The 27,850-nt window shown below is 41.5% G+C and overlaps 1 protein-coding gene across 1 annotated transcript in view; it reads right to left on the bottom strand.

Moving 5' to 3' along the window:
• The window catches only part of LOC306773886 (gamma-aminobutyric acid receptor subunit gamma-3-like), a gene marked incomplete at its 3' end in the record, with an annotated part of 162,414 nt that overhangs the window by 99,798 nt on the left and 34,766 nt on the right, over positions 1-27,850 (bottom strand). Inside the window, exon 3 of the mRNA XM_079263830.1 lies at positions 11,125-11,192. Coding sequence (XP_079119956.1) covers positions 11,125-11,192 — 68 coding nt within the window. The remainder of the gene's footprint in view (positions 1-11,124; positions 11,193-27,850) is intronic.

Here is a 27,850-nt window from a genome sequence, read left to right on the forward strand (position 1 = left end):
TGTGCAATTCACATAAAAATAAGATGTGGTCGAAACATGTGAATCAAATTTTAAGAGCATGTCAATTACACAGGAATAATGTAAAAACCACATGTAAATCTTATAGTAGCATGTGAATCAGCTGTGTATATTATGTTCTATTCAAATGTAAATCGGATGCAGTTGATACATGTGAATCAGATTTGAAAAACATGTCAATTACAACAAAGAATATGAAAACCACATGTAAATCCTATGTTAGCATGTGAATCAGATGTATATCTTAAAGGTACATGTATATATGTATCTAATGTGAAAACATGGTTGACATGTTAACGTGAAAGTCACATGCGATTCACATGTGAATCATGTGTTTGACACATGTAGTTTAAATATGATTAACATGTAAATGGACTCTTGTAGCATAGATCAAATGGTGTTGAAACATGTAAACAAAGTGAATTACACATGATGGAGATTAGAGCCACATGTAAATCCTATGCAGTTCACATGTAAATCATGTTTGACACATGCAGTTTAAATGTGAGTGTGACCCACATGTAGTTGACATGTGTGAATCAAATTTAAAGAACATGTGAATTACACGTGAAAACCTTATGTAAATCATGCAATTTACACGTATTTGGCAGGTGTGATCCACATATACACTACTCACAAAAAGTTAGGGATATTTGGCTTTCAGGTGAAATTTATGGAAAATGCAATATGTTCATGCTACAGTGATATAATATCATAAAAGTAAGACATTTAAGTAGAAGGATGCACTACTGATTCCCTCATCTCAAAAAATTCATTCAACACAAAAGGTAACAACAATGGTAGTTACATCACAACAAAAAATTTGGACGTCTCAATATCTCGTCATGTGCCCTTGAGCATCAATGACAGCTTGACAACGACGTCTCATGCTGTTCACAAGGCAACTTATTGCCTGCTGAGGCATGGCATCCCACTCTTCTTGAAGGGCAGCCCTCAGGTCATTGAGGTTCTGGGGTGCAGGGTTTCGAGCCTCTACACGACGGCTCAGCTGATCCTCCAGACCTGAATCAATGGGATTCAGGTCTGGAGAGAGTGCAGGCCATTCCATTTGAGGTACACCAGTCTCCAACAGCCGTTCCCTGATGATGCGGCCTTGATGAGCAGGAGCATTGTCGTCCATGAAGATTAAATTAGGCCTGTGCTGTTCATGTAGGGGCACAATCACTGGATTAATGATGTTATTCAGGTAGTATGGGCTTGTCACTGTACCATTCACAAAGTGTAGGGCAGTTCTGTGCCAAGTGGACACCCCTGCCCACACTGTAACACCGCCACCACCAAAAGCTGGCCTGGTGACAACAGTGGCTGATGCATAGCGCTCTCCCTGACGTCTCCAACATCGTTGCCGGCCATCATTTCTGCTCAGTGTGAATCGACTTTCATCAGAGAACAGCACTGAGACCCACTGGTTCCTCGTCCAGCGTAAATGCTCCCTGGCCCATGCAAGACGATGATGCCTGTGCCTGGTGGTGTGGTCAGGTACCCGTGCAGGTCGTCTAGCACGCAGACCACGCTGATGGAAACGGTTTCCAATGGTCTGACGTGACACTTGGGTGCCTCTCACCTCTCTTAAACGTGCCTGGAGTTGAGTGGCATTCATCATCCGGTTTCTCAGGGCAGTGTTCACAATGTAGCGGTCATCAGCACGGGATGTGGCCAAAGGACGTCCACTTCTAGGCCTTCCTGTGACTCTTCCAGTCTCTCGATATCTCTGTTGCAACCTGCTGATGACACTCTGTGACACTCCAAGCTCAGTGGCCACTTCTGTCTGAGAACGTCCTGTTTGAAGCATCGCAATGGCAAGGGACTGTTGTTCCATTGTTAGGTGTCGTCTTGGTCTCATGATGTCAAAATGTGAACAGCATGATGAGGACAACTGTTTAAACACCAGCTCTAATTGAACCAGGACATTTATTGGTCAATTCAAGGATCACACACCTGCCGTGATTTTTGCCGTTAAGCTCCTTGTTAGAGAACAGCAACTTGTGCAAAATTTATTGAAACATTTAACAGTTGGACATGTGCATTTAAAAGCTTAGAGAAGATCACATTAAGTTCACCTGTACAGGTTTGAATGCATTTTAGGCTTGTTGTGAAATTTCACCCAAAAGCTGAATATCCCTAACTTTTTGTGAGTAGTGTATTTTTGTGGATCACATGAAATCATTCCAGAACCACACACTTGCACATGTGGTTCACATGCATTTATACATGTGAACCATATAGTTCAAATGTGTTTTTTCTGAGTTCTTAATTGACTAAATAAACAGCTGCAACTCTGAGTGTCAAGTCTCTATGAGTGGCTGTAAAACATATATAATATTTTCTCTAGTGTAGTCCTCCATGCTCCGTCTTATTTTGATGCCCTCACATTACCAAGGCAACAAAAGATGCCGCATCCTGCTGCTCTCACTACATGCTATATAAAACAGCGATGAGTCAGACAAGGACAACTTTAATGATAATAATAATAATGTTCTCAGAGGGTTTCATCTGTTTTCATCAGTTTTCTGGCAAGCCAGTAAAGTATTTAAACATATTTATTTATAATACTGTGCAGTCTTGAGTCACCACCTTATATCTTTATACATGGACAAGAAGATGGAAAAAGGTGCAGTAATTATATAAAACATCTAAAACATGAATGAAAATGCATTATAAAAGGCTCAAACTGAGCCTGTATTTGGTTGGAGCAGCTTTACTCTCCAACACGGTCTCAAACCTAGTCAGGCAGTGTCTTCAGGAATACGTCTCCATGTTTCTCCAAGGACTTTCCAAAGCTATTTGATTGGACAAACCCTGCGTTTTATTCCGTTTTGCTTCTCAGTACATCAGTGATGTTAAAGTTAAGTTCAAACAATCAACTCTACCCATTGAGAAGTCTTACTGATGGTGTCTGAATGCACATATCATGAAAATGCCGCTTTAAAGTGGAATGGAAGACATGTCCATAAATCCATGCCACCATCAAGTCCATGTTTAAGAATAGTTAGACCTACCTTTCTTAAATAATAAATTAAAAATATTTATGTATTTCAATTGAATTTGTAAATGGTTGGTTTAAAATATTATTATATAATAAAAGATCTATTTATTAATTTACACTGTAGACAATTTACCTGCATAAATGCATAAGGCAGCAAACTTTGCTGAGGTCATTTACACTGAAGAGACATGAATATATCATACTGTGATGGAATAAATTACACTGCTGAGACATCCAACCTGCATAAATATATTACAGGCACAGTGTGATGGGGTAATTTACACCGCAGAGGCATCTTACCTGTGTAAATACCCAAGGTAACATACTTTGATGGGGTAATTTACGTTGTAGCTCTGGGGTGTCAAACTCCACTCCCCCAAGGACGCTATCCTGCAGGTTTTTGTCATTTCCCTGCTCCAGCACTTGATTCAAATCAAATATCCAACAAGTTCTTGTCAACTTCTTTACAAGGACCTATTTATTCTAGGCAGATGTGTTGGAGCAGATAAACACTAAAAACCCTGCAGGATAGCGACTCTCTGGGGCCGGAGTTTAACACTTGTGCTATAGAGGCATTTAAGCTCCATAAATATATACACTAGCATATTTTCATAAGGTAAATTGAACTCTGAAGACATCCTCTTGCATGACTAAGCAAGGAAGGACAGTGTAATGGAGCATTTTACGCTGCCGAGGCATTAACTCGTTGGTTAACAGCCATTGTTTTAACGAAGAGCCCCAAACTAGCAGCGGTTTGGCTCACCTTTTAGGACACACAAAATATTCGGTTATGGAAACAAATGCAATAGTTATTCATCAATTTCTGGTGTAGAACACGCAAGACCAATGAAAACGCTGTTGGTCATCAGGCAACCAGGAAAATGGCTGTTATCCCACATGTCCAGTCTGTCCCTGTGTATGGAGTTAAATAGGATGCTTTTGTTTCTGTACAAGCCCGCCTTGTGTGTGTGTGGGTGGGGGGGGGGGGGGGCAAGGCTATTTAATGATAGGAGCTGTGGCTTTCTGGGGCATGTTTGACAGCTTGATCCAAAGTTTTAAACATTCCAATGACATGGTCACTAACACAGACACAAGTGTACATTTGTACAGATGTAAAACTGGCCAGAACATGAAGATTATCAATATTCATTGTCAAAAATATCAGAGAGGGATCTTTCAAATCAGCTAAAAGATGGCCAGTGCTAGAAATGTCCCCCTCCTTCTCAACATTTTAATTTTTTTTGCTAGCAAGGTGGGCTGGTTTAGTCCAGCAAATTGCAAGTAAAGATGCTTTGGAGGCTACTTGGGCAGGCTATGATAACATTTTGCAATCTCTAATTCTCTTTTCTTTAGCTCCTTTAAATCTGCTTCTGTGTAACACGTTTCAGCAGAATGTAAAAATAATCTGTGTTTATTGGAAAACACAATGCAAAGACACTATTCCAGCCTGGAAAAGTGACATGCATACATTATGATTTATTTAAAAACACCATTGTTGGAGTGGGTGGCTTTTTCTCTCTGTTTCCCTGTTTGTAAATGCCTTTCTAACCACAACCCTTCCATGGAAACCATTTCCAATGAGGCTTCAGCCAACAGTACTTGGATCAATTGAAGTTCCTGTGTCTGGTCTTTGCTGCATGTTTGTTTCTCAATCTCTTAAGGTCATCAATTCCCTACCTTGGTCATCTACTGCAGACCTTATTTTGTGTCTAAAACTTGCTCTTTTTTCCTCCACTTGTCCAGTTTTTTCAAATATTTGAAGGACATGTTGTACAGCGCTGAGATATGCTGCATTTTCACTTAACTGCTCTTTGGGAATCCCGTTGTTACCGCAACAATCTTGTTTAATGTCAAACTGTGTCATGTTTGGCATTTCTCCCAGACTAAACTAAAGAAATGGGAACAAATGAGTCTTTTGTGACAGACTGCTGGTAAATTGGTTCTTTGCCAAGTTCTCTGCTGACACTGCTCTTCTATTGAGTCGGGTGCCCTTTATATGATTCATAAACCCTCTAGAAACTGTCAGTGTACAAAGACTGGATGGAAAGTAGGCAACAAAAGCAACTGATGTCCAAAGAGGCAGGTTAAAAGACTTGTGGAACAATCTGAAGAGCTGTTGATCCAGATGGAGCTGCTTAGAGGATGATATGGAGCAGGTCGAGACCTTTTCTCAGGCCTGCATAACTGTAGTTTTACGATCTGGTTTCATGTATAAAGTCGCCTCTCAGTGAGATGTTGATGACATATTTTGCTCCAGCATGTTCTGGTTGAGCGCTGAGAAACTAAACAGTTAAAGGTCACCTGAATCTTGTTCAGACTTCACATTTAGCCAAAAGCTAGACATGCAGTTCATTCACCTCCGCTGCTCACCACTGCAGAAAGCATTTCAGTACCTATTGTCAGTAGTGTCACTTGATTTATGCCTTTTTGTTAGCATCCACGCAGTAATAAGCAGGTTCCTGCGGGAAAAGGACATCATGGTAAAAATAAGCCCCTTCACTGCTTTCGAGAGCTACTGAATCCCCCTGCAGGGGCTTCTGCCTGAGTAATGACCAGGTTGCCATGCATTATCCTTTTACCGTGAAAATCACAACATTATGGACAAGTGGACATGATTAAAGTGACGGGGCAGAACAGTCAAAGAGAAGAGCTCTCTCTCAGATTTGATGCACTGGAGGCAGAGAAAGTCTGTTTGCTCTACGGTGGATGGAAGGATCATTAGGGGAATCGCTGGTAAAAGACTTTACAGTGAGGCTAAACCTCATGTTTTGATTGGCAAACAGGAATAAGAATGTCGTTTCTCCCTCAAAATGAATCCAACACCAGGTTTTAGGTTTGCAGTGGGCCTGCTGATTGGCTAAAAATGTGTGCAAGATTTACAATCCCATTTTAGTTTGAAATGTAAATAAAACAAAATGCAATAATTTGAAAGGTGTAGCTACCGTCCCACCTGCTGTCATCAGTTCATAGCTGATGTTTTAAATGCAGCTATCTTTACTTCTATGCACATAAAGGCCAAAACTGGTGGTTTATATCAAAGCCACAGTCAGCTGAAGCTTCACCTGGAAAGTTCCTGCAGAAGTCCAGTGTTTTCTGTCCATCCTACATATTCACTCCTCTGCATCAAGATGGAAATGGAGGATGGAAATCTGCTGGTTGCTTTCATTTCCAGAGGAAAGATTGATTAGATTAAATACTCCTCAGAAATTCGGAATAAGACTGCAAGAGAGCCATGCTTAAATGGTGCAAACGCAACATGTAAAATGGCAAAAGCTCTTACAGTCTCAACTTGGATGAGATCACTGCACATTTTCTATTGAGGTCCATTTATTCTGCCATACATATGGACATATGTTTCAAACATTTTCACACATTATAACTCACACACTTCCATGTGTGTTTTATATTGCCATAGTTGTTAAGTCAGTTCATTCACTAGGTGGCAGTGCTGAGTTAAGAGTTCGCTTCTATGCTTGACACCATTTGGTCGTGGTAATGCACTGACAAACGCTCTGTCCCAATTCAGGGTCTCTACACTTGTAGATGTGGATTTGTAGGCTACATACGTCATAGTGGTGCGCCAGGTGCTGTCCCAATTGAAAGGCTCCATCAAATCCACACTTAGTTTGGCTCCAGATTAGCTTGAAATGATGGCTACAAGTGATGCATCTTTTGCTGTCTCTTTTCTCCCATTTAATATCAACATTGTTTAATTAGGGTTTATAGTAAAATATAAATGTTAATACCCTATGCTGACCATGTGCAACATGATTTGGTGAGCAACAACTAAATCTTTTTAATAAGTTTTATTTAAATGTGAATCTCTTTGAAGCAGCACCTAGTGGCCAGTGGTGGTACTACACCTTACGGACTGCTCTTCCCAAAGCATGAGAGCTGAATTCTAGTGGATATTTCCTGATAATGCGGCTTTACACAGAAATCTTTGTATTTGGCTGTCGAGAGATGGGGAAGGTCTTATTTTAAATAAGCTGCAAGAAAAAATGTAATTTATTTTTAATCAGGAAATACATCAAGAAATGAGATTGCAGCAGCTTCTTGGATGATTGGAAAGGTTACTGTAATCCTGCACATGATGAGTTTGGCTGCACAGAAGTGTGAGGCACCGGTTGCTCCTCTCTCAGGTTTTTTGACAAAGTTTGTGATTGTGTTTGCTGCCTCTTCGGTTTTGGGTTCTGTCATCCTGTCTCACTTAACACAAAAACCACAAGTGTCGTCTAATCAGCCATGACAGAAAAAAGTCTCAGAGGGAGAATTCAGATGTGGGTTAGATATTTTTAGATTTGTAAGTAGAGAAAAGAAAGAAAATGTTTAGACTAAAAAAGTGTCCATAAGATGACCTGGTGGTTGCGTTAAACGTTTGCTGCAGCTGCAACATTTTCTCAATTTTACATCAGCAAGGTTAGTTTATTTGTACAGCAAGGGTCGAAGTCCTTTACAGATACTGAATCATTCAAAAATAAGCATAATTAAAAGCTCTCTCCCATAGTTTAACAAGAATCCTGGAGGAATTTTTTTTTTTTTTTTTGGAAGACCCATAAAGACCTGTTAGAATAATTAAACTGATTAACAATGAAAGCATGGACTAGCTTTTCCAGGTCCTGCTGTGACATCAGATCAGAACATAGGTCTGAAATCATCACCACACTCAGATTTCTGGCCAGTTTCGGGGCTTTTGGTGTCCAAAATGAAGCTCTGTGGGGACCTTTAACTGTAGACTTTTTTTAATTTAGTGTCTTGTAGAAATCCAAAGACTGCACTTTATAGCTTGGCGTATTTCAGCAATAATGTCAATAAGACTGTGACTTTGTAAAGATGTGCATAGTGATAATCTGGAGGATTGATATTCTCTCCAATTTATGTAATATTTCTTTAATTTTGACAAAGTACAATTGGAGTTTACAGATGCTTCCAGTAAATGGTATTTAGTGCATAAGCTAGGGGTGCACAGTTCCGGTCTTCAAAGGCCACAATCCAGCAGGTTTTCTATGTATTCCTCCTTCAAAACACCTGAGTCAAACTAATCAGTCGTGCAGAACTTCATTGGCTGTTGGATCCATTTAATGGAAGCCAGGTGTGTTGGAGCAGGGATACATGGAAAACCTGCCCAGTGGCCCACAAGGCCCGACTTTGGACACCCCTGGCATAAGCCATCATATCTCGTCCCGAGACGTTCCACTTTGAGGAGGATGTATATTCAAAACAGTGTTTTCCACCTCCTGCAGAAGATTTTCAAAGCCATTCTTCCTCATTTCTCTTTCTAATTCCCTGTAAAACTGCATTTCACCGCTATTTCCTATCCAGGATGGCAGTCATAGTTTGCTCTTTAAAATTTTGTAGAAGATTTTTGTCTCCTCCTTCGTAGATCCATACCGCACCATCTTTACTTGAACTGGCTGGCTGTGGAAAGTGTTTTTATTACCCTTTCTGATGGACTTCTTTATGGGAACAGCTGAAAATTGCCTTATGAGAGTGTAAAAACTTTTTAGCCATATTTCAGAAGTTTTTTGAAGAGTTTGTGTTTAGTTCCAGTTTTTTTTTATTGTGATATTTAGGTTTTTGTTTCCATTCTAGGAGTAATGGAAATCCAGCTAATGAAACAAACATCTGGCCTTTGTGTGGTTTAAAATGACAAAAAATAACCCACAACATATTCTTTGTGGTTGAAAGTAATAAAATGGGAAACCAACTGGTGATTCAGTAGTTTGTAGTAATTTTAACAGCAACAATGTCCTTTCTCTACCTTGTGGAGGAACTTTGGTGCCCTCTTCTTTCCATTTTTGCTTCAGTTTATTGAGGTTTATAGTTTCGGTTAATACACAGCTCTGCACTTACATCTACGAGACATAAACGCCACTTCCTGCTCAGTCCTTTCGGTATCATGCAAGACCACATAATGAGAACCATTTTCGCTTTGATTCTGATTTTAAAGCACCAGCTCGTCACAAACACTTTTTTCAGCATCGGAGGTGCAGAAGGACGATGATGTACTGGAGATGGGAGGCAGAAAACTGCCAGGAATTTGTGCATCATGTCAGGACAAGGCAACAAGCATGCGCAGAATGGCTGGACTTAAATTCTGGCAGAATGACCGTTTACATGACAGAGGAATGAGAATAAACCAGCCTCTTAGTTCAGAATTAAGTTGTGATTTTTATTCGGAATTAGGTGTTTACATGGTCCTTAAAAACAGATTTAACTTTTATCTGTAATTAAAGACAAATTAACACATGTAAACGTGGCTTGTATCCCAGATAACAAACCCGTTTGGGCCTAAGCTGACTTACTTTTCAGACTGATGTCTCAGTTACAGCACTAGAGCTGCCATTCATCAGCCCAGACGTGGGTTACGGGAAGTTTCTTGTGGGCCACATGTGGCACGGATGTCAGATGTCAATACTCTGTTCTTCGCTTGTACCAAAGTGTTGTGTGAGGTGGAAATGGTCCAAGTAGTCGGCAGCCAGCCTGGACATAAATTACAGATTTTTGCTTATGACCATATCGGGTGGTAATGTGGCTGGGTTTTGGTAGTCACTCTCACACAGTGTCGGTGCCATCAGTCAGGGCCATATTTGGGCCAAATACTTTTCACCATCTGAAACACACTGAAGCTGTGCTGCCATGTTCTTTTTCGAGGAAAGAGGATTTCTCAAGCAACTCTTCCAAACTGTACCATTGTGAAATGTAACATTTAACTTGCGAATTGAGGCCTGCAGAGGCTGAGTTGTATCCAACCCCTGGCCGAACTTGCTGCATCAACTCCCGGAAGACTGACAGCTGTCTGATCATTTCCACTTGCTAACAATTCTCCTTGCTGCAGGTAGATGGACTCCAGATTGCTTGGAAATTACCTTATAACCCCTCCCAGACTGATGGTCAGCAACATGCGCTTCTCTACTATCATACCACCTGCATGATCCAAACCAGTAAACCGATGAAACTTCTGCTTTTACAGAGCTGCTCTCAGTGATGATGAGAAATTAATCACATTTATTTGATTAGCAGCACCTGGCTGCTACTTACACCGCTAATTCCCATTAAGACGGTAATTTTAGACTTCAACCTGATTGAACTGCGGTGATGAGACCCTCAGAGCGGTGCAGAAACTAATACCTGCAGACCTCAGTGAAATGAAACAACATTTTCAGACATGATAGCGTCATCTAAAACAGATTTATCTGAAATCATTGGCGCTAAAGATGCTTCCATAAGCCAGTCTTGCAGGATGAAGCATGGTTGTACATGTTTACATATTTGTGGAATTCCCATCAAAAGTCCACATTTTATCTTAAAAAATACAAGCTGGGAGTAAAAAAAAAAGAAAAGGAAATGCAAAGTTACTCTTCGTCTGAGAGGTTTTAATGCTACCAAGCAAACGGCGACAGCTCAACATCTGGCAATCTGCTTGGTTCAAAGATAAAATCCATTCATTATCATGTCTCACGTAGCTAATATTTGCAAAGCATTACATTTAGTTATTTGGGGATGGGATAATTTTCATGAGGAGAAATTAATATCTCATTTGACTATTTTGACAGCAAGTGAACAGCCCCCCCCCCCCCCCCCCCCCCCCAAGCTGACTGCCCATTGTTCGCCGCCGTCTGACTGGCTGCTATTTATCATTTGCTGTTTGTCAAGCTTTTGCATTTTATATGTGTTAAATTTAGTCTGACCAGGCTCTCCGCGATGAAATATGCATTCACACACCCTCTGGGCTTTGTCTAAAAGCCATTTTCGTGCAGACAATCCAGTTACTAAACAAAGAAAGTGGAAGAAAATATGACTCCTCCCCACGGAGACACAAACTTCTGTCTAATGTGATGAAGTTTCAGTGGCTCTGTGTTGTTTCTTCTTTTTTTTTTAGAACTCACTGGCTGGCTTCATCCCAGCTGATTTAAAAAAAAATCTCACACCTGTCTTTTCTGGCATCCTCTGCTCCAAAAACAGCTGTGGCGGCCCAAATGACCTCCAAATGCAGCATGAAAAATGATAGGGCTTATGTCTGATGATAACCATGTTGGTTAATGGACAAACGTGTGAGGATGGAGATCATAGAAAGGGAGGTAATTCCCTTAACTCACCATATCGATGGATGACACAGGCCCGATGCTGTTGACATATATGCCCACATCGATGACGGTCGGTTTCTCTGCAAGAACCAGAGGGGAAGAAAGGTGAGAACGCAGCGCACATGTGGGTGGGACACTTGACATTTGGTTATTTGTCAGGATTTTTATACTGCAGGGAATGTAGACCCCCCCCCCCCCCCCCCCCCTTAAAAAAAACAAAAAACAAAACAATGAATAAGTTATAAGCGATGTGCATCATCATTCAGAATGTCACCTTGGCCAATAAAATTATTTCCTTTTAAATGAAGGCAAAGCCATCAATCAAGTCCAAAAAGAAAGATTTACACTTTTGAGATGCCTCCTGGAGCAGCTCCACTGTTACCACGGCATGAAATTGCATTTCCAGTATGTATTTTGGCTAAATTGCTTGGCAACAGCTTACCCAGTAAGTAAAGCTAGAACTATGCAAGATGGGAATGTACATCTACACGCAGCAGAAAAGAAGTTTAAAAACGGTTTATGGAAGAACATGAAAATGCCTCGTGTTTGCACACAGACTTTTCATGAAAAATTCACCACCTTTCCTGCATTATTTTCAGTGTATGTGCTGAAGCCACACTGGAAGTGCTGACCTGGTTTTAACTTGCAATGAAAAATAAAAACTCTTTCTTTAACAACTCTTTCTTTAACAAACCCGTATTTTTGAGGCCGCATCTGTCTAACATGCACTACGGAGCCGTTCGGGCAGCGATCCACATCTCAGGACTTCTTTTATATCCCTTTTAATATCCCGTTAATCTGAGCCAGGTGTGGATGGATGAAATACACTTTTGACACAGGTGATTTGGCTATGAAGGCTCCTCCGAGGAATAAGAAGTAGCTGGATGAATTAGTCCATCAATTCTAATGCTGAATAGAGCAACAAAGATTTGTCTTGTGTAACGTTTTCTGCTGATCTTCCAGGTTGCTGTGAAGCAGTGGCTGGCTCGCGGCTAACACGCAGCTAGTTTGTGGCTAGCTTGCGGCTAGCACGCAGCTAGTTCGTTGCTAGCCCGCGGCTAACACGCAGCTAGTTTGTGGCTAGCTTGCAGCTAGCACGCCGCTAGTTCGTTGCTAGCCCATGCTAACTTTGAATAGTTTTCAGTGTTGTGCAGTAATGCATTAACATAACTAATACTGCAACTCATTACTTTTTAAATAAAGTAATGCAGTTACCGTTACCCTGTGGTGCGTTTGTGTTACTAGCTAAATTAATCATTCTTGTTCAGCAGCTGAGTGTTTCTTAATCTTTCATGATGCAGCAGGTCATGGTTAGTTTTGCTAAGTCTCCTTGTTTTACCGTCAAGTTGCTTGTAAATGTTGTAAGTTGTGATTTTTGGGTTTGTTTTTTTGAAATGTACTTCTTACTTGGGCTTCTTTTTCCCACTTTGTGAAGCCATCATGATTCTCTCAACTCTTTCCACATAAAACAATAATCCTTTAATGCAAAACCAGAAACGTGAACACAACAGTCTTCTTTTCTCTGGCACGAATGGCCACAACACTGTTTTTTCAGTTACTACAGTCATCTGAACCAGTACGCCACAAGCCACATTGCTCACAAAACTTCTCTCAACAGAAAGACACAGTTATAATGCTCACAAATAACTCAAATATGTAAACAAAAATATGGCAGAGTAAGAAAAAATGAATTTGGATTGGAGTTAGCATTATTATGTACAATATTAAGTTGTAAGAATATTAAAGGGAGCATTTTTAATAACGTTATTTTAAATCACTAACTAACTAGCATCACTTGCACAACTCTCCTCAAAATGGTATCAAAAGGCTTATGTCTAATGAAAATTTACGAAAAATCAACATTATGGGTACGCATCATCGTCACGTGGAAGTACTCCGTTGTAACTGGTTATTTTCTGATTATGTTTTCAGATTTCCTGATCTTCCCGCTAAAGTTTTGCGGTGATCACCATTTTTATTTGATACTGAAGGATATATATATATATATATATATATATATATATATATATATATATATATATATATATATACATATATATATATATACACTTTTTTTTTTTTTTTTTTTTTTTACGAAGCTTGAGAAGACGTTGCACCATGTCTATTGCTGTTGTCATTTCCTGATATCTTGTTATTTCTAATGGTCAAATAAATAGAAATATATAAATGTCCAAATATTGCACAGTGGCTGTAACAAGATTAAATCTTTGCCCAAGTTTTAAACTTGTTCCAGACTCCACAAGAAGCAAAAACTTAGTTCTTGTTCTTAAGGCCACATTAACAAAGTTTTTGCTTTAGCTACGATGGGGCGGGCATTTCTGTAGGGTGGATGTCTGTGGTTTTATGTGCAATGAACCATTGACGCTCATTTCATATTTAATGAGATACTTTTTGGCGGTGTAATTCACGCAGTGCTGTCTGTGTCTTTAAATGCATCATATGTTGTATACATTTCCATACTTTCTCACCATTTTGATCAGCTGTTTATTTTAAACTAGTCATTCAACCTGCATCGGCACAAAAACAGAAACTTCAGGTTTTCCGTGTTATTGTCACAAATGTCAAATGTCCAACCACTTCTCAGCGCTTCAGTTCGGCTGATGTGTAGAGAACAAGCCATAAGATGTCTCCACCCACATCAGCGAGAATAAAATAATTTTGTTCTTGTTGCTCAGATGAGAAAAGACATTCTTGTTTCTCACAGAAGCTTTAGGAACAGATCCTTAATGAGTGTAAAATCTATCTTGTTTATGGTAGACCTGGATGAGTAATGGGCTCACAAAATAACAAGCAAACAGACAAATCTGTTTTGTGCTGATTTCAGACCAATGAAAATGCTTGTAAACATCCAATGTGCCCCATTTCGCTTCTGTAATGGTGCTTTGATGAGTCTTTTAAGCTATTGAGAGTAACAACTGAAAAATCTATTCACACAAAGGTACAAATGCAGTTAGAGCTGGTTTGATCTCAACCCATACCTTAAGGTTGAGCACAGAGCATCCATAAAAGCTCTTTTTAAATGGTGTAATGGCTGGTTTTGAATTCATTTGCAGGACTGTGACCAGTGCAGCTAATAAGCGTGGAACCTGTGGGCTGGATGGGAAATAAATTTGTCGCTTTGTGTGCTACAGGTGAACCAAATGAGTGTCACAACAAATAGCATTTATTCTCAAAACAGGGTCATTTTTATCCAGAAAAATATGTATATTTTAAGGGTTTCATTTAGATTAGTTTCAGGTTTTTTCGGAATCTACATCACTGAACTAAAAGATGTTCTATGAGAGGTATCTGCCTGTTTCTGCTTTTACTTGTATTGAGCAAGTAAAAGCATACCCACTTTGCTTTTACACGCAATTATGTTTAAACAAATTGCTTTAATTTTTCTAATTAACACAGAAAAAACCTCTGGCAAGCTATAGATCCATTATAAATGTACTGAAAGTGTGTACCCAGTGGAGATTGCATAATTAATGCACCTATAAACTATGAAAATATCACATAAAGCTAAAGATTTAAATAGAAATCATAAAAATAAAAGTCAAATCTGGAGTTAATAATAAAAAACTTCACAGTATAGAATTGACTTTCTGTCAGGGCATTTATCAATCAAATCCCCCAGGTCATTAGACCTGTTCGTCTTTTGTGTGTGTATGTCAACACACAAATAAAAACACTGTCTTCCAGCATTTTGTGCAATTATCAGATATGAAAGGATAACGGGTGTAAAAGTAAAAACTAGTAATTTTTTTAATGCTTGAGGGGTTCTGTGGTGCATACCTATCATGCAAGAGAGTTCATCTACCAGCACTTGTTACACTTGGTTTTATATCATATGGACTTTAATTTATGTTTTGTCGCTGCTTGTTTAGGTATAGGCATAAATCCTGATTTGCTTTGTGTAGGAAAACATTAATGTTTGGATTGACTCGGGATGTAATCTAAAATGGACTTGCTCTATCCATGTAATAAAACCTTTGTTCCCCATTAATATATTATGCTGCCTTGGGACTAGCTGCCAGTTACAGGCCTTAAATTAGGACCCAAAGTGGTCAACCTGCATTGCCTGTTCAAGGACTTGAACATGGGTCATCCAGGTTCAAGTTCACCTCAATAACAAATGGGCTGGCTGATCCAAATATCCATAGCAGCATTCATAATGATATCCACTGATACTAGTATATCAATACTAGTGTAATAGTCTTTGTTCCTCACCTCCATAGTGGTTGTGCTGTTGCATTGAATATAAGAAATATCATAAATAAGGAGGATTAAGTGAGTTGTGATCATAGATTGTATATAATAGATGAATGGAGCCTTTGTGACGTCACCTGTAGGTTTCTGAACAACTGAAATGAAGCTCAGTTGGCGGTTCTCAGCGATGCACCGTTGCTTCTGGAAAATAGAAAAATGGGCAAAAAGATGGATCTGAGTGAGAGACTGGCTCGCAGCGAAGGTGGACGCTTTTCTCTTTGCCCTCTTTCTGCCCACTCCCTCTTAATTCTGCCCTGCTACTCCTGTCTAAGAGCCTCCCTTTATATCTCTTTATTCCTCAACTTTTTTACATCATGGATCTGATCGGCTGGTCTTTCAATGTAATCAATACAATTTTTTTTCATTCGGGAGATCAAGCAGAGGGGAGCCTGCATGTCCTGATGGGACGCATCCAGCTGGATGCATTTTGGACTCGTGGGCCAAGTGGAGACCAAAGTGTCTGGCGGTTTTGTCTGTTGACGATGTCTACAATTTTGGTCTAATGGTACACAGTTTTCGGCTGGTTGGAGCAGGCGAATTTCTGCTGTACCTAAAGATCAGCAAGATATAGGCAGCAACTGGCAGGCTGCCTGAATTCTGTGGCGGAATATACCGTGCAAGCGGTGCACAGACTCAAGTGTTGACCGAACTGGAACACAAACTGGATGCCAATTTGGCCCAAGCTGGCACACTGGTGGCAGGTACAGAGCTGGTTTGCAGAATCAATTCCAGTGTGGAGCGTATGTCTGCCCGTATCAGTGAAAATTGACCCCCCACCAGTGGGGACTGTTAGGAGCTGCCAGCATGAGACCAGTCATGGACTCAAGGTTGGGAGCAAAATATTTTCCTGGCCTGAAACCCAAACAATCCACCTTTATCTAGATTTGGTTCCCCTAAGGCCTTGGGGCCGGTAAAACCCCCTGGGAAAGGAAAGTGATGTTGACTGAAGCGCTGTCCCCCACCCTCACCCATATCCACATGGACTATGGCACCTGGCTGTGGTCCACACACACCTTAGACTCACCGCCTGGCTGGACTTTGTGTTGTCTATTGTCTGAATCTCTGCTTATGTGTACATGAGGTGGATTTTGTTTTTCCAGATTGCCCCCCCAACATTACCTACCCTAGCTTTAACTTTTCTTTTGGATATCCACTGATAAAAATCCCAAATCTAAGTGTTCTTCATAAATAAGGAACAGAAAATGCTTTTTGGTGGATTTGGTTTTTCATTGACAGCACTTCTGTAAGCCCAAAATCTGCTTCACTCACTGAGTCAAGACCAAATATGGATTTTCCATATGGAATAAAGTGATGTTTATTTATTTATCTACAAAATGCATGTTAATTTCACAGATTAATCCTTTTTGCATTTAAAGCTTTATGAACATTTTATTGGGTATTGACGATAGTAGCACTTCATTTACTTGGGATTAGATTGATACTAGATCTTGCAGGATCTCCCATCACTATCATTAGGCCACCTCTCCTCATCACCTGCTTACCAACCATTCTTCCAAAGACATCTGTTTTTAAATCACCAAAATCTTTGTCTCTTGGATTTGTTCCTATACAAACATTCAGCAGCTCTCTTACAATGATCTGTGATTTATTTATCACTCTGGGGATAGATATGAACAATTCCACTGTCTATGACCACATTTTCATAAAATAAAAATAAAAAATTTTGTAAGAACATCTCAACAAGTTAAAGAAGATTTGTAAGAAGATATCGATGAATGAGCCACATTGTGCTGTGTGCAGAGAAAAGTTGTGATGATTGTGTTGTGTATTGTATTAAGTGCTTTTCTCTGATTTGTCCAAGATTAGCTGGTAGATATGCAGATATCCGAGACTGATATCAACATTATCTTATTAGTTCCAGGAATTTCTCCAGTGGTGCCCCGTAATTAAAGCTTTAGATTAATACTTTTGTTGAATATTAATAAGTGTCCATGGACACTTATTAATAATGGGTAATAATTAAACTAGGTCCTGCTGCTCCCTTTACCAGACACGGTCAGACGTTGCATGCATGAGACGATTTCCGTGCGTATTCTAGCCTCTGACTGAGCTGTAAAGATGACCGGTCAATCCTGTAACATAAAAAAAACACTGCATGTACATGATTACTCAGCTTTAATTGAGCCCGTGCATCATCATGAGGAGGAAGAATTTATTTAATTGAATTTTAATGTTCAGTGCTTTATGCACATTATTTTTCTTTTGGGACTGGAGGAGGAATTTGTAAAATACTTGTGTTCATGAGCACTTTCTCTAAAGGTGGATCTTTTATTTATTCCATGAATAAAACCATTAATTTCATCAATATGAGGTAAGAGATAAAATTAGCAGTGCCTGAGCTTGCATGAAGTAGTTGCATCCACTTTAATTAGTGACTTAATGAGCTCGCTAAGTGACCCAAATCAAAGAGATGATGTCAACAGGTGTATGCTGGGGCTGTTTTAGATGCTAAATGCTCACAGCTGTGACTTTTACATTCACCTGTGACTTTTAACTACTAATACTACTAATATTATGACTGCGGCTCACATATCAGCTTGACATTTTGCTTTGCATCCAGGCTGAAAGAACTGGATGAATGAGCAAAGAAAATGAACCCTGAGCAGATCGTGGAGGGTTTTTTACCTTTCAGAATTATGTGAAATTCAGTAATAAAAACAACCAAGTCCTGATCTGCTGGTTCTCTCTCTTAAAGCAGCAGAGATTTCTTACAGAATCCAAAAAATAAACATTTCCAGTCAAAACTGATGGCTTCATTTGAACAGCTTATGGAGGGCAAGGGTTAAAGCATGCGCAGATGGTTTCATTCTGTCTCCATCTGGGAAAATGTCTTTGAAAAGTCTTTGATAAATGGTGGTCGCCTTACTTGGCAGGTAGCTGGATGAATCATGCAAAGGCTTCTATTAGAGGTTAGCTTCAAGAGAATTAACAGAATACAACCAGCTGGTAAAGTGAGCCAGAACGTTCCACTTTCTGGTCATTTTATAACTTTCTTTCCTGTATTTCAATAAAGAAATCCTCTCCAGTTGTCATACACTATAATACTATGCTAACCTCTTGTCGAGTCACTGTGTCTGACAGGAACCTGCCTCCGGCTGCAGGACGATCACTTTGAAGTCTTGTGAGATGGAATCTCTTGTGATTTTCAAAGTTGTGACTTTTGCAAGAATCTAGCATCCTAACAAAGTCAGGTAAGTCTCCTGTGACTCGACCAGATGAATTAAACAAGCTCACTGCATAGAAAATAGAAAATATTCTCTATTTGAAGCACTGGTGCATCATGGACATAAAACGTAATCCACTCTGAGGTATCACTTCTTTCAGTCTTGCTGCTCTGAGTTTTTATTTGTGGTTCCCAAACTTTCTGAGCCATGACACCCAAGAAAACGATAACATGGTGCTTGTGGTTTTGGGTGATTGTGTTAACTCATTGGCTGCCATAGATTTCTTTTGCAGTTTTTGTACATAGAAAGCCAGTTTGACCAGATGCACATCAAAACGTTTTCAAAATGTTTCCCCTTCCCAAGCACGTGCCCAACCAAATCAACCCCCCACATTCTGCAGTCCCGAAAGATGAGCCAAAATTCTCCCAAAAGCACAGGGCTCTCTGCTACAACAATGCCTGGCAGCCAGAGTTGTGACAAAGCACCTGCATACATGCCCAAAATCAGCTTCTCGCGCTGTGATAATGCTAAATGCAGATTATAAAAGTACAAACGCAATTCTAATAAAATGTGAATGTTGTGTAAAATGTAAAAACAGAAGACAATGGTTTGTTAATCTTTTTTTTTTTTTTTTTTTTTTTTAACTAATAATTAATTGAACACTCTACAGAGACAAGATATAATGTACACACTGAAGAACCACATTGGGTTTTTTTTGCAAATATTCAAACATTTTCTATTTCATACATGCAACAAATCCTTAAAAGCTTCTATGGAAGCAACACAAAACTGGGAAAGTTGAAGAATACTAAAAAAAACACATTTTATCTTAGGGATTGTGCTTAATAAATAAAACCATTTACATAATTTAATGTTTATTTTGGATTATAATAGCTCTGGTCTTGCATTGCCGTCCCCCTACTGGATTCCTAAATCACAAACACCTCTTGCTGGATTCAGTCAATGAAAAGTAGGACCAAACTGAATGTGCCACCACCTTCAACTCAAACTGGATTCCTTTGGTAGAAGATGTGAAGTTGATCCCACAGATACTTGGACGAGTAGGAGGAAGTATCTCTGCAGATTTCTGCTTTCAAGTCTCAGCAGTTTCCTGCTGGCATCCATCTGTTTGCTGGCTAGCTTCTCTAACCTTCTTTTGAGGCCTATCTGGCACCATTACTGGGCGCCAAGCCCAAGTTCACACTCCGAATCAAATCTGTATTGTCCATTTGCAGAAAGCTGGCACTGGCAAGCGAACAGGACAATACATAATTACAATGTAGAAAATATGGAGAAATTCATAGATTACATTCTTTGTTTCTTTAGGGCAACCAAAGTGTGTTTAAACATGCTCTGGGAAACCCCAGGACATGCTACCCATCAGCAGCTTCCAGACAAAAACAGACAAGATAAAGAAAATACACACATTTGGGAAGTGCACACTGAAGTCCAACTGATCTGCATTTGTTTTTGTACTGAGACGCAGAAACACCTGGAGGAAACCAGGATGATACGGAGCACCACCTTCCCTCCTGTGAGACACATTTAAAATGGAAATGGAGGGGGAAAAAAAACATACAAGACTGCAGAAGTGAAACCATGTGGTGCAAGAAAGATTATTAATTGCGAGACAGGTTTTTGGAACATCAAAACCAGGACAACCTGAGGAGAATTGTCCTTAATTCATACCACAGTGTCAATGATAACGCTCAAAACTCCAAATTAATGGTCCGTCTGTTTACGTTTAAACATACATGTCGCTCAAATGTTTTAACCCCAGTTGACATCCTGACATTATTTTGTTGGACAGCCACAGATGTCAGATTATGAGGTTAATAAAAAGATGCTAAATAAATGTATTGATAGAGACAACACAATAAAGGAATTTATAGCAGTATTTTGTAGAAATAATTAACAGATCAGCAGTGACCCAGCCAAATTCTCGGCACTGAAACGCACTACAGAAACAGTTTACATATTTACACTTTTTCATCATTTACAGTCATTTATGATACCGTGTGCTATTGTTTCAAAACCGTCTCCATCTCAGCTGGTTTGTGCCACCACCGTGCATCAATAGCCTCCTCTTGGCTTTATTCCAGCCATAAAGGAACATTACTTTTCGTCTTGTCAGATGAACATAAAAGTTTCTGCTCACTTGTTAAACTTTAGCTGCTCCTGATTTTACTATTTCAATTAAAGCTCTCTGATTGGTGGAAAGTTTAACAGGAATTGGCTTTATCATGATTGCAGGGGTCAAAATAGAGGTCTCTTAGCAACACAGTTGTGATAAAAATCTTTTTTAATAACAGAAATGTGATTTAAAATTTTTTTTATCTGAATAAGCACATTCATAGCTGAATTGTAAACCTTCTGGATGAGATGTAAAAGCCAAGAAAACTTTTATTAAATACCTTAATAGGAAAATATCTAACAATTTATCTCATGGAGTTGCACACTATCGTTCCTGAGAGATTGTTGACAAAACAAGCAATAGCGCTGGAGGGTATTTGTGATTTAGCAGTTTTAATGGTAAGGCTCATTTATGCTCGCTTACGTATGTAAATGGGGGCGTTGTCATAAGTTGCTTCCCGCATACTTCTATGTGTATGTACGTTGGCATAGTTAAGAAAGTTCATCCACTAGGGGGCAGTACTGAGTTCAGAGTTCACTTCCACATTTGACAACAATTGGTAGTGATTATGCACTGCTATAACGTTGTTCCTACATCATCTTCTTCCTGTTCTTCTTCTTCTCTGGTTTGTTCCTTTCACTGGTTGCTTAGCTTTACAACTCTACACTAATCTTGCCATTTCTGATGGTATTGCTCTGTTTTTGATAGCTGAACGTCTTCAAAATTGACCAAATGATGTGCACAACCAATGCAAGCTATGAGTGAAATTGTCCACGTGTCTGCATATCCGTCTTCTGCATCAAGCATAAAAGGGTCTTTAATCCCCAGGGGTTTTACAAATGTATAAAAGGGAAGAGCAAAGTTGAGTGTTTACAGCTTGTTTTCGCTCTTTTCCAACCCACCCCCTTTAAAAGTGAGGTGTATTCATTTCAAGTTGTTTCAGCTTCTTTCAGACGTTGGTTCGTAATGAAAGGTGGATTCATGTGTGGTGGTCTTGGTGTAGATAATCATGAAAATATTTGATGTTGTCTGAGAGCTTGTCTGCCTCTCGGACAAAAATTTTATCTATATGAAAAGACAATGAAGCATCCAGGTATCTCTTTTTACTGCTAACCTCAATTTTCCAGTCTTAATGGAGAAACCATGATCCATGGAGGCGACATGATTTAGTCTTCATCCTCTCTGTGTTGCTCATCCTCCTCCTCCTTGTCTTGTTTTTCAGAGAAAGCATGACAGCTCCCATCTGTATTATCGTATTACCCTGTGGGGCTCGATTAAGAAGAAAGGGCTTTTATGCCTGCTTGGCCTGGCTGGCATGACGAATGCATTACGCATTGTCAGCCACAGCCAAAACTCATGTGTACATGCAGATGCACATATCCCAGCTGACCGTTCAACTCCCATATGTTCAGCTTTCAAAGAGCGCAGCACTGGGAATATAGAGGCCTCAATAGGCTGTCAGATGCACCTCCAAGCAGAAGCCTCGCTTCTTCAGCTTCAGTGTGCTGGAAAATAATTCATTGCACTTTAACTAAAAGTCATCTACAGTGCAACATCTTACAGCTGCTTGCTTCTGGTAAATCCATGAAGTTTGGTGAAGCTTTATAACTGTTTGCACGAAAGTGGGGGTTTCATTGTGACCGCGCCCTCTGGTGGCTGTAGTAATTATTGAAGAAGGGAACTGAGGACATTGTACCTTGAAGGGCTCTTTCCACTAGAGTGACATAAAAGCCAGCCAGTGTCTGACAGATGAGTCAAAATTGGGCTTTGATGCCACTCCTTTCCCATCTCTGTTCATTTTCCGTGACTGTTGAATATATGGCCTACATTTCACCAATGTTTGAAATGTTATATTTTTGGGATAGTAACTACATCTTAGAGGGAGGTAGTGACATAGCTGTGCTGTAAATGGTCCAGAAAAAGTAAGTGTTCAGTGATTTGTAAAATATACACTGCATATAAACCTGTCATTTGGGAGACTATACCTGTAAACAGCAGCAGCTGTCTTTATATAGAAAATATCTGACAAAACTCAGAAAAATGGACTGACAGTGAAGCCCGGGATTTATTGTCTATGGATGTGAGAAGAGTTATGACATTGATTCTTTCTACCAATTGGTGGATTGCAGTGTGTCACGCGACACCCTTTAAAGCGGTGGTAGGTGATGTTGGGGAGTTATTTGAGATTTGAAAGTGGCACCCTATCTTGGCTCCTCCTCGTCTGGTTTTGCTCCTTACATGATCCAAGGCTTTTGTATTCGCAGCTTTTTCCACCAACGATTTTCTCTTTCTCGGCTGTTTAGCAGGAGGAGGCAAATAAACCAAGCCGGGTCAGGGAAATCCTTCCTGCATTTTCTCAGCCATGTTTGCCTTCCGAGTTTCTTCTTCACTACTTTGTATTTTCATCCTAACACGCTGTTTATATGCAGGATGTGGCAGGTACACGCTGCAGGAGGGGGAAGAGGGGAGCTGGGAGAAGAAGCTTATGCAATATAAGAAATGAACAACTCCATTTCAATCCAAACATTTGGATTGGTAAACTTAACTTGGATTGGTAAATTTACAGTAAACTTAGTTTTCTAATTATATTTTTTATTGTTCATGATTACAAAATGTATAGACTACTATCAGGACAAGGAATCACTTCACCCAGAGTAAAGATGAACGAGATTACCTACCCCAGCTTTAAGGTTGGATAAGTGAGTCTGGGAACCCAACAGAAAGGTCACAAAAACTAGGATAGGTTCTGACCGACTTCCCAGTTTTACACCACCAGCAGCCTGAACCATTGCAACAAGGCAGGATAGGAGCAGGAGCCATGCTTTCATGATGTTTCCAGCAGATTCTGATCCTACCATCTGAATGCGGAGCTGAAATGGAGAGTCATCAGACCAGCAACGTTTTTTTATTTTGGTGCATCTGTGTGAATTGTAGCCTCAGTCGAGCAGCACCCGATGTGGTCTTCTGCTGCTGTAGACCATTTGCTTCGAGGCTGGGCTTGGTGTGTGTTCAGAGATGTTATTCTGCATATCTTGGTTGGAACCAGTGCTTATTGGACTTCCCATAGTCTTTCTATCATCTTCAACAAGTCTGTCCATTATCTGACAGCAACAAGACATTTTTATCCAGACAACTGCATATTTTCTCTTTTCAGACCATTCTCTCCAAGTCTCTAAGAAATATTAAAACTAACAACCCCGCCATTTTCAAAGTAACTGAAGTAACTTGCTTCCTTATCCTAATGCTCACTTTGAACTTCCATATCTTAACCATGTCTACATGCCTGAATGCACTGATTTGCAGCCACGTGATTGGCTGATTAGATATTTGTATTAACAAAGAATTGAACTTGGTTGACAAGTTGGGAAAATACTAAAAAATCAACCCATTAATTACATTTTGCAAAATATCCAGAAGCAGGTTGTGAGGACAGATATTATCTAACAGAGTTTAATTTCATAAAACATGTGCATGTCTAACATAAAAAGGTTTAGAAATCAACACTTATTTAAGATTATTCAAGCGGAGAAAGTAGTCTGCAATTTAACTAAAGCCTGTTAATTTGGCTTTAATATCACAGTTATAGGTCATAAAGATCAAGTCAGTTACAGAACCTCTAGAGTACTGTCTTTCTGTTCACACTGTAATATGTCACTTCATACTCTGCTGCACTGGTACACTCCATGTCATCCATAGTGATGATGCATCATGTCATGCATGACCTCTCTGTTCCCTTGCTAGTTTGTGTAAAGCCTCACAGGCTTTCGTGTGGGTTAGCTTGGAGGGAGGTGGGTAGGGGGGTCTGTGTCTGCAACAATTACAACTGACCTGTGAATTTCTGAATACATTCTGAGTAAATTCTCATCATTTATCTCCACCCCGAATTTTAACTGTTTCTTTTTCTGAATAGTGAATATACATGGAAAAAATAGTTTTTAGCTTTATAAACTGACAATACAAATATTATAAGGAAAGTAGTTTTTATCTAATTGGCTTCAAGGTTCATTTACAGTATAGCCATAACAAGAAAGAACCAACATTGGCCAGTTTGGAAGAAAAAAATATGACTCTCTGGTTGATTTGAGGAAAAATACATTTTTTGCAATGCAAAATATTACCATCATGGTTGAAATTTTACATGTAATGAAACAGTTGCTTCCTGGTTGAGTTCAGGTTGTGACATATCATTAGCAGCCATAAACACATCTTCAATGTCTGAATAAATGTTATTCATGAGAGCTTTGTCATCATTACCAATCCTTACACCTTTTCCTAGGAATCCTAGCACGAAACTTCAGACAAAAACAATGCTGGCTTAGAGATTGTCACATAACAGGTGCTTTTTTACAAGTTGTCATGGTTATTAATAACTGCAACAAGTTCACCTGAGATTGCGGTGCATCAAAAGAAAGACTAGACAAACAAGATAACTTTCTTGTCAACTGGAGGACAACTTCTGCTTTCTGCTTCTGCTAGTTCACTTTCACCAATCAAGTACTGGCCCGATGGTTTGACCCATCCATCCATCCATCCATCTTCTGCCGCTTATCCGGGGTCGGGTCACGGGGGCAGCAGCCTAAGCAGGGAAGCCCAGACTTCCCTCTCCCCAGCCACATTTGCCAACACTGCGGGGGGGATCCCGAGGCGTTCCCAGGCCAGCCGAGAGATGTAATCCCTCCAGCGTGTCCTGGGTCTTCCCCGGGGTCTCCTCCCCGAGGGACGTGCCTGGAACACCTCACCAGGGAGGCGTCCAGGAGGCATCCTGACCAGATGCCCGAGCCACCTCAACTGGTTCCTCTCGATGCGAAGGAGCAGCGGCTCTACTCTGAGCCCCTCCCGGATGACTGAGCTCCTCACCCTATCTCTAAGGGAGAGCCCGGCCACCCTGCGGAGGAAACTCATTTCAGCCGCCTGTATACGAGATCTCGTTCTTTCGGTCACGACCCACAGCTCATGACCATAGGTGAGGGTAGGAACGTAGATCGACTGGTAAATCGAGAGCTTCGCCTTCTGGCTCAGCTCCTTCTTCACCACGACAGACCGGCGCACAGCCCGCATTACTGCAGACGCCGCACCGATCCGTCTGTCGATCTCACGCTCCATCCTTCCCTCACTCGTGAACAAGACCCCGAGATATTTAAACTCCTCCACTTGAGGCAGGACCTGACTCCCGACCCGGAGAGGGCAATCCACCCTATTCCGGCTGAGGACCATGGTCTCAGATTTGGAGGTGCTGATTCTCATCCCAGCCGCTTCACACTCGGCCGCGAATCGCTCAAGCGAGAGCTGGAGATCACGACCAGACGAAGCCAACAGGACCACGTGATCCGCAAAAAGCAGGGACCCAATCCTGAGGCCACCAAGTCGGATCCCCTCAACCCCTCGGCTGCGCCTAGAAATTCTGTCCATATAAGTTATGAACAGAATCGGTGATAAAGGGCAGCCTTGGCGGAGTCCAACTCTCACCGGAAACGAATCCGACTTACTACCGGCAATGCGGACCAAGCTCTGACACCTGTCGTACAGGGACCGGACAGCTCGTACAAGGGGGTCCGGTACCCCATACTCCCGGAGTACCCCCCACAGGAGCCCCCGGGGGACACGGTCGAATGCCTTCTCCAGGTCCACAAAGCACATGTAGACTGGTTGGGCAAACTCCCATGCCCCCCCCCAGGACCCCAGAGAGGGTATAGAGCTGGTCCACTGTTCCGCGACCAGGACGAAAACCACACTGCTCCTCCTCAATCCGGGATTCGACTATCCGGCGGACCCTCCTCTCCAGGACTCCTGAATAGACCTTACCAGGGAGGCTGAGGAGTGTGATTCCCCTGTAATTGGAACACACCCTCCGGTCCCCCTTCTTAAAAAGGGGGACCACCACCCCAGTCTGCCAATCCAGCGGTACTGCCCCCGATGTCCACGCGATGCTGCAGAGGCGTGTCAGCCAGGACAGCCCCACAGCATTCAGAGCCTTAAGGAACTCCGGGCGGATCTCATCCACCCCCAGGGCCTTGCCGCCAAGGAGCTTTTTGACCACCTCAGCGACTTCAGCCCCAGAGATAGGAGAGTCCACCCCTGAGTCCACCAGCTCTGCTCCCTCATGGGAAGCCGTGTTGGTAGGATTGAGGAGGTCTTCGAAGTATTCCCTCCACCGACCCACAACGTCCCGAGTTGAGGTCAGCAGCTCCCCATCTCCACTGTACACAGTATTAATGGAGCACTGCTTCCCCCCCCCTGAGCCGCCGGATGGTGGACCAGAATCTCCTCGAAGCCGTCCGGAAGTCTTTCTCCATGGCCTCGCCGAACTCCTCCCATGCCCGAGTTTTTGCCTCGGCAACAGTCGAAGCCGCATGCCGCTTAGCCCGCCGGTACCCATCAGCTGCCTCCAGAGTCCCACAGGCCAAGAAGGCCCGATAGGACTCCTTCTTCAGCTTGACGGCATCCCTCACTGCTGGTGTCCACCAACGAGTCCTGGGATTACCGCCACGACAGGCACCAACGACCTTGCAGCCACAGCTCCGGCTGGCCGCCTCAGCAATAGAGGCACGGAACACAGCCCATTCGGACTCAATGTCCCCCGCCTCACCCGGGACATGTTCGAAGCTCTGCTGAAGGTGGGAGTTGAAGCTCGCTCTGACAGGGGACTCAGCCAGATGTTCCCAGCAGACCCTCACAACACGTTTGGGCCTGCCAGCTCTGACCGGCTTCCTCCCCCACCATCTGAGCCAACTCACCACCAGGTGGTGATCAGTTGACAGCTCCGCCCCCCTCTTCACCAGAGTGTCCAAGGCATGTGGCCGCAGGTCCGACGATACGACTACAAAGTCGATCATTGAACTGCGGCCCAGGGAATCCTGATGCCAGGTGTACATATGGACACTCTTATGCTGGAACATGGTGTTCGTTATAGACAATCCATGACGAGCACAGAAGTCCAACAACAAAACACCATTTGGGTTCAGAGGGGGGGGACCATGCCTCCCAATCACTCCCCTCCAGGTCTCACTGTCATTGCCCACATGAGCATTGAAGTCCCCCAGCAGAACAATGGAGTCCCCAGAAGGAGCACCCTCCAGCACTCCCTCCAAGGACCCCAGAAAGGGTGGGTACTCTGAACTGCTGTTCGGCGCATAAGCACAGACAACAG

The sequence above is a fragment of the Telmatherina bonti genome (genome assembly GCF_933228915.1).
Source record: "Telmatherina bonti genome assembly, chromosome: 24".
NCBI lineage: Eukaryota > Metazoa > Chordata > Actinopteri > Atheriniformes > Telmatherinidae > Telmatherina > Telmatherina bonti.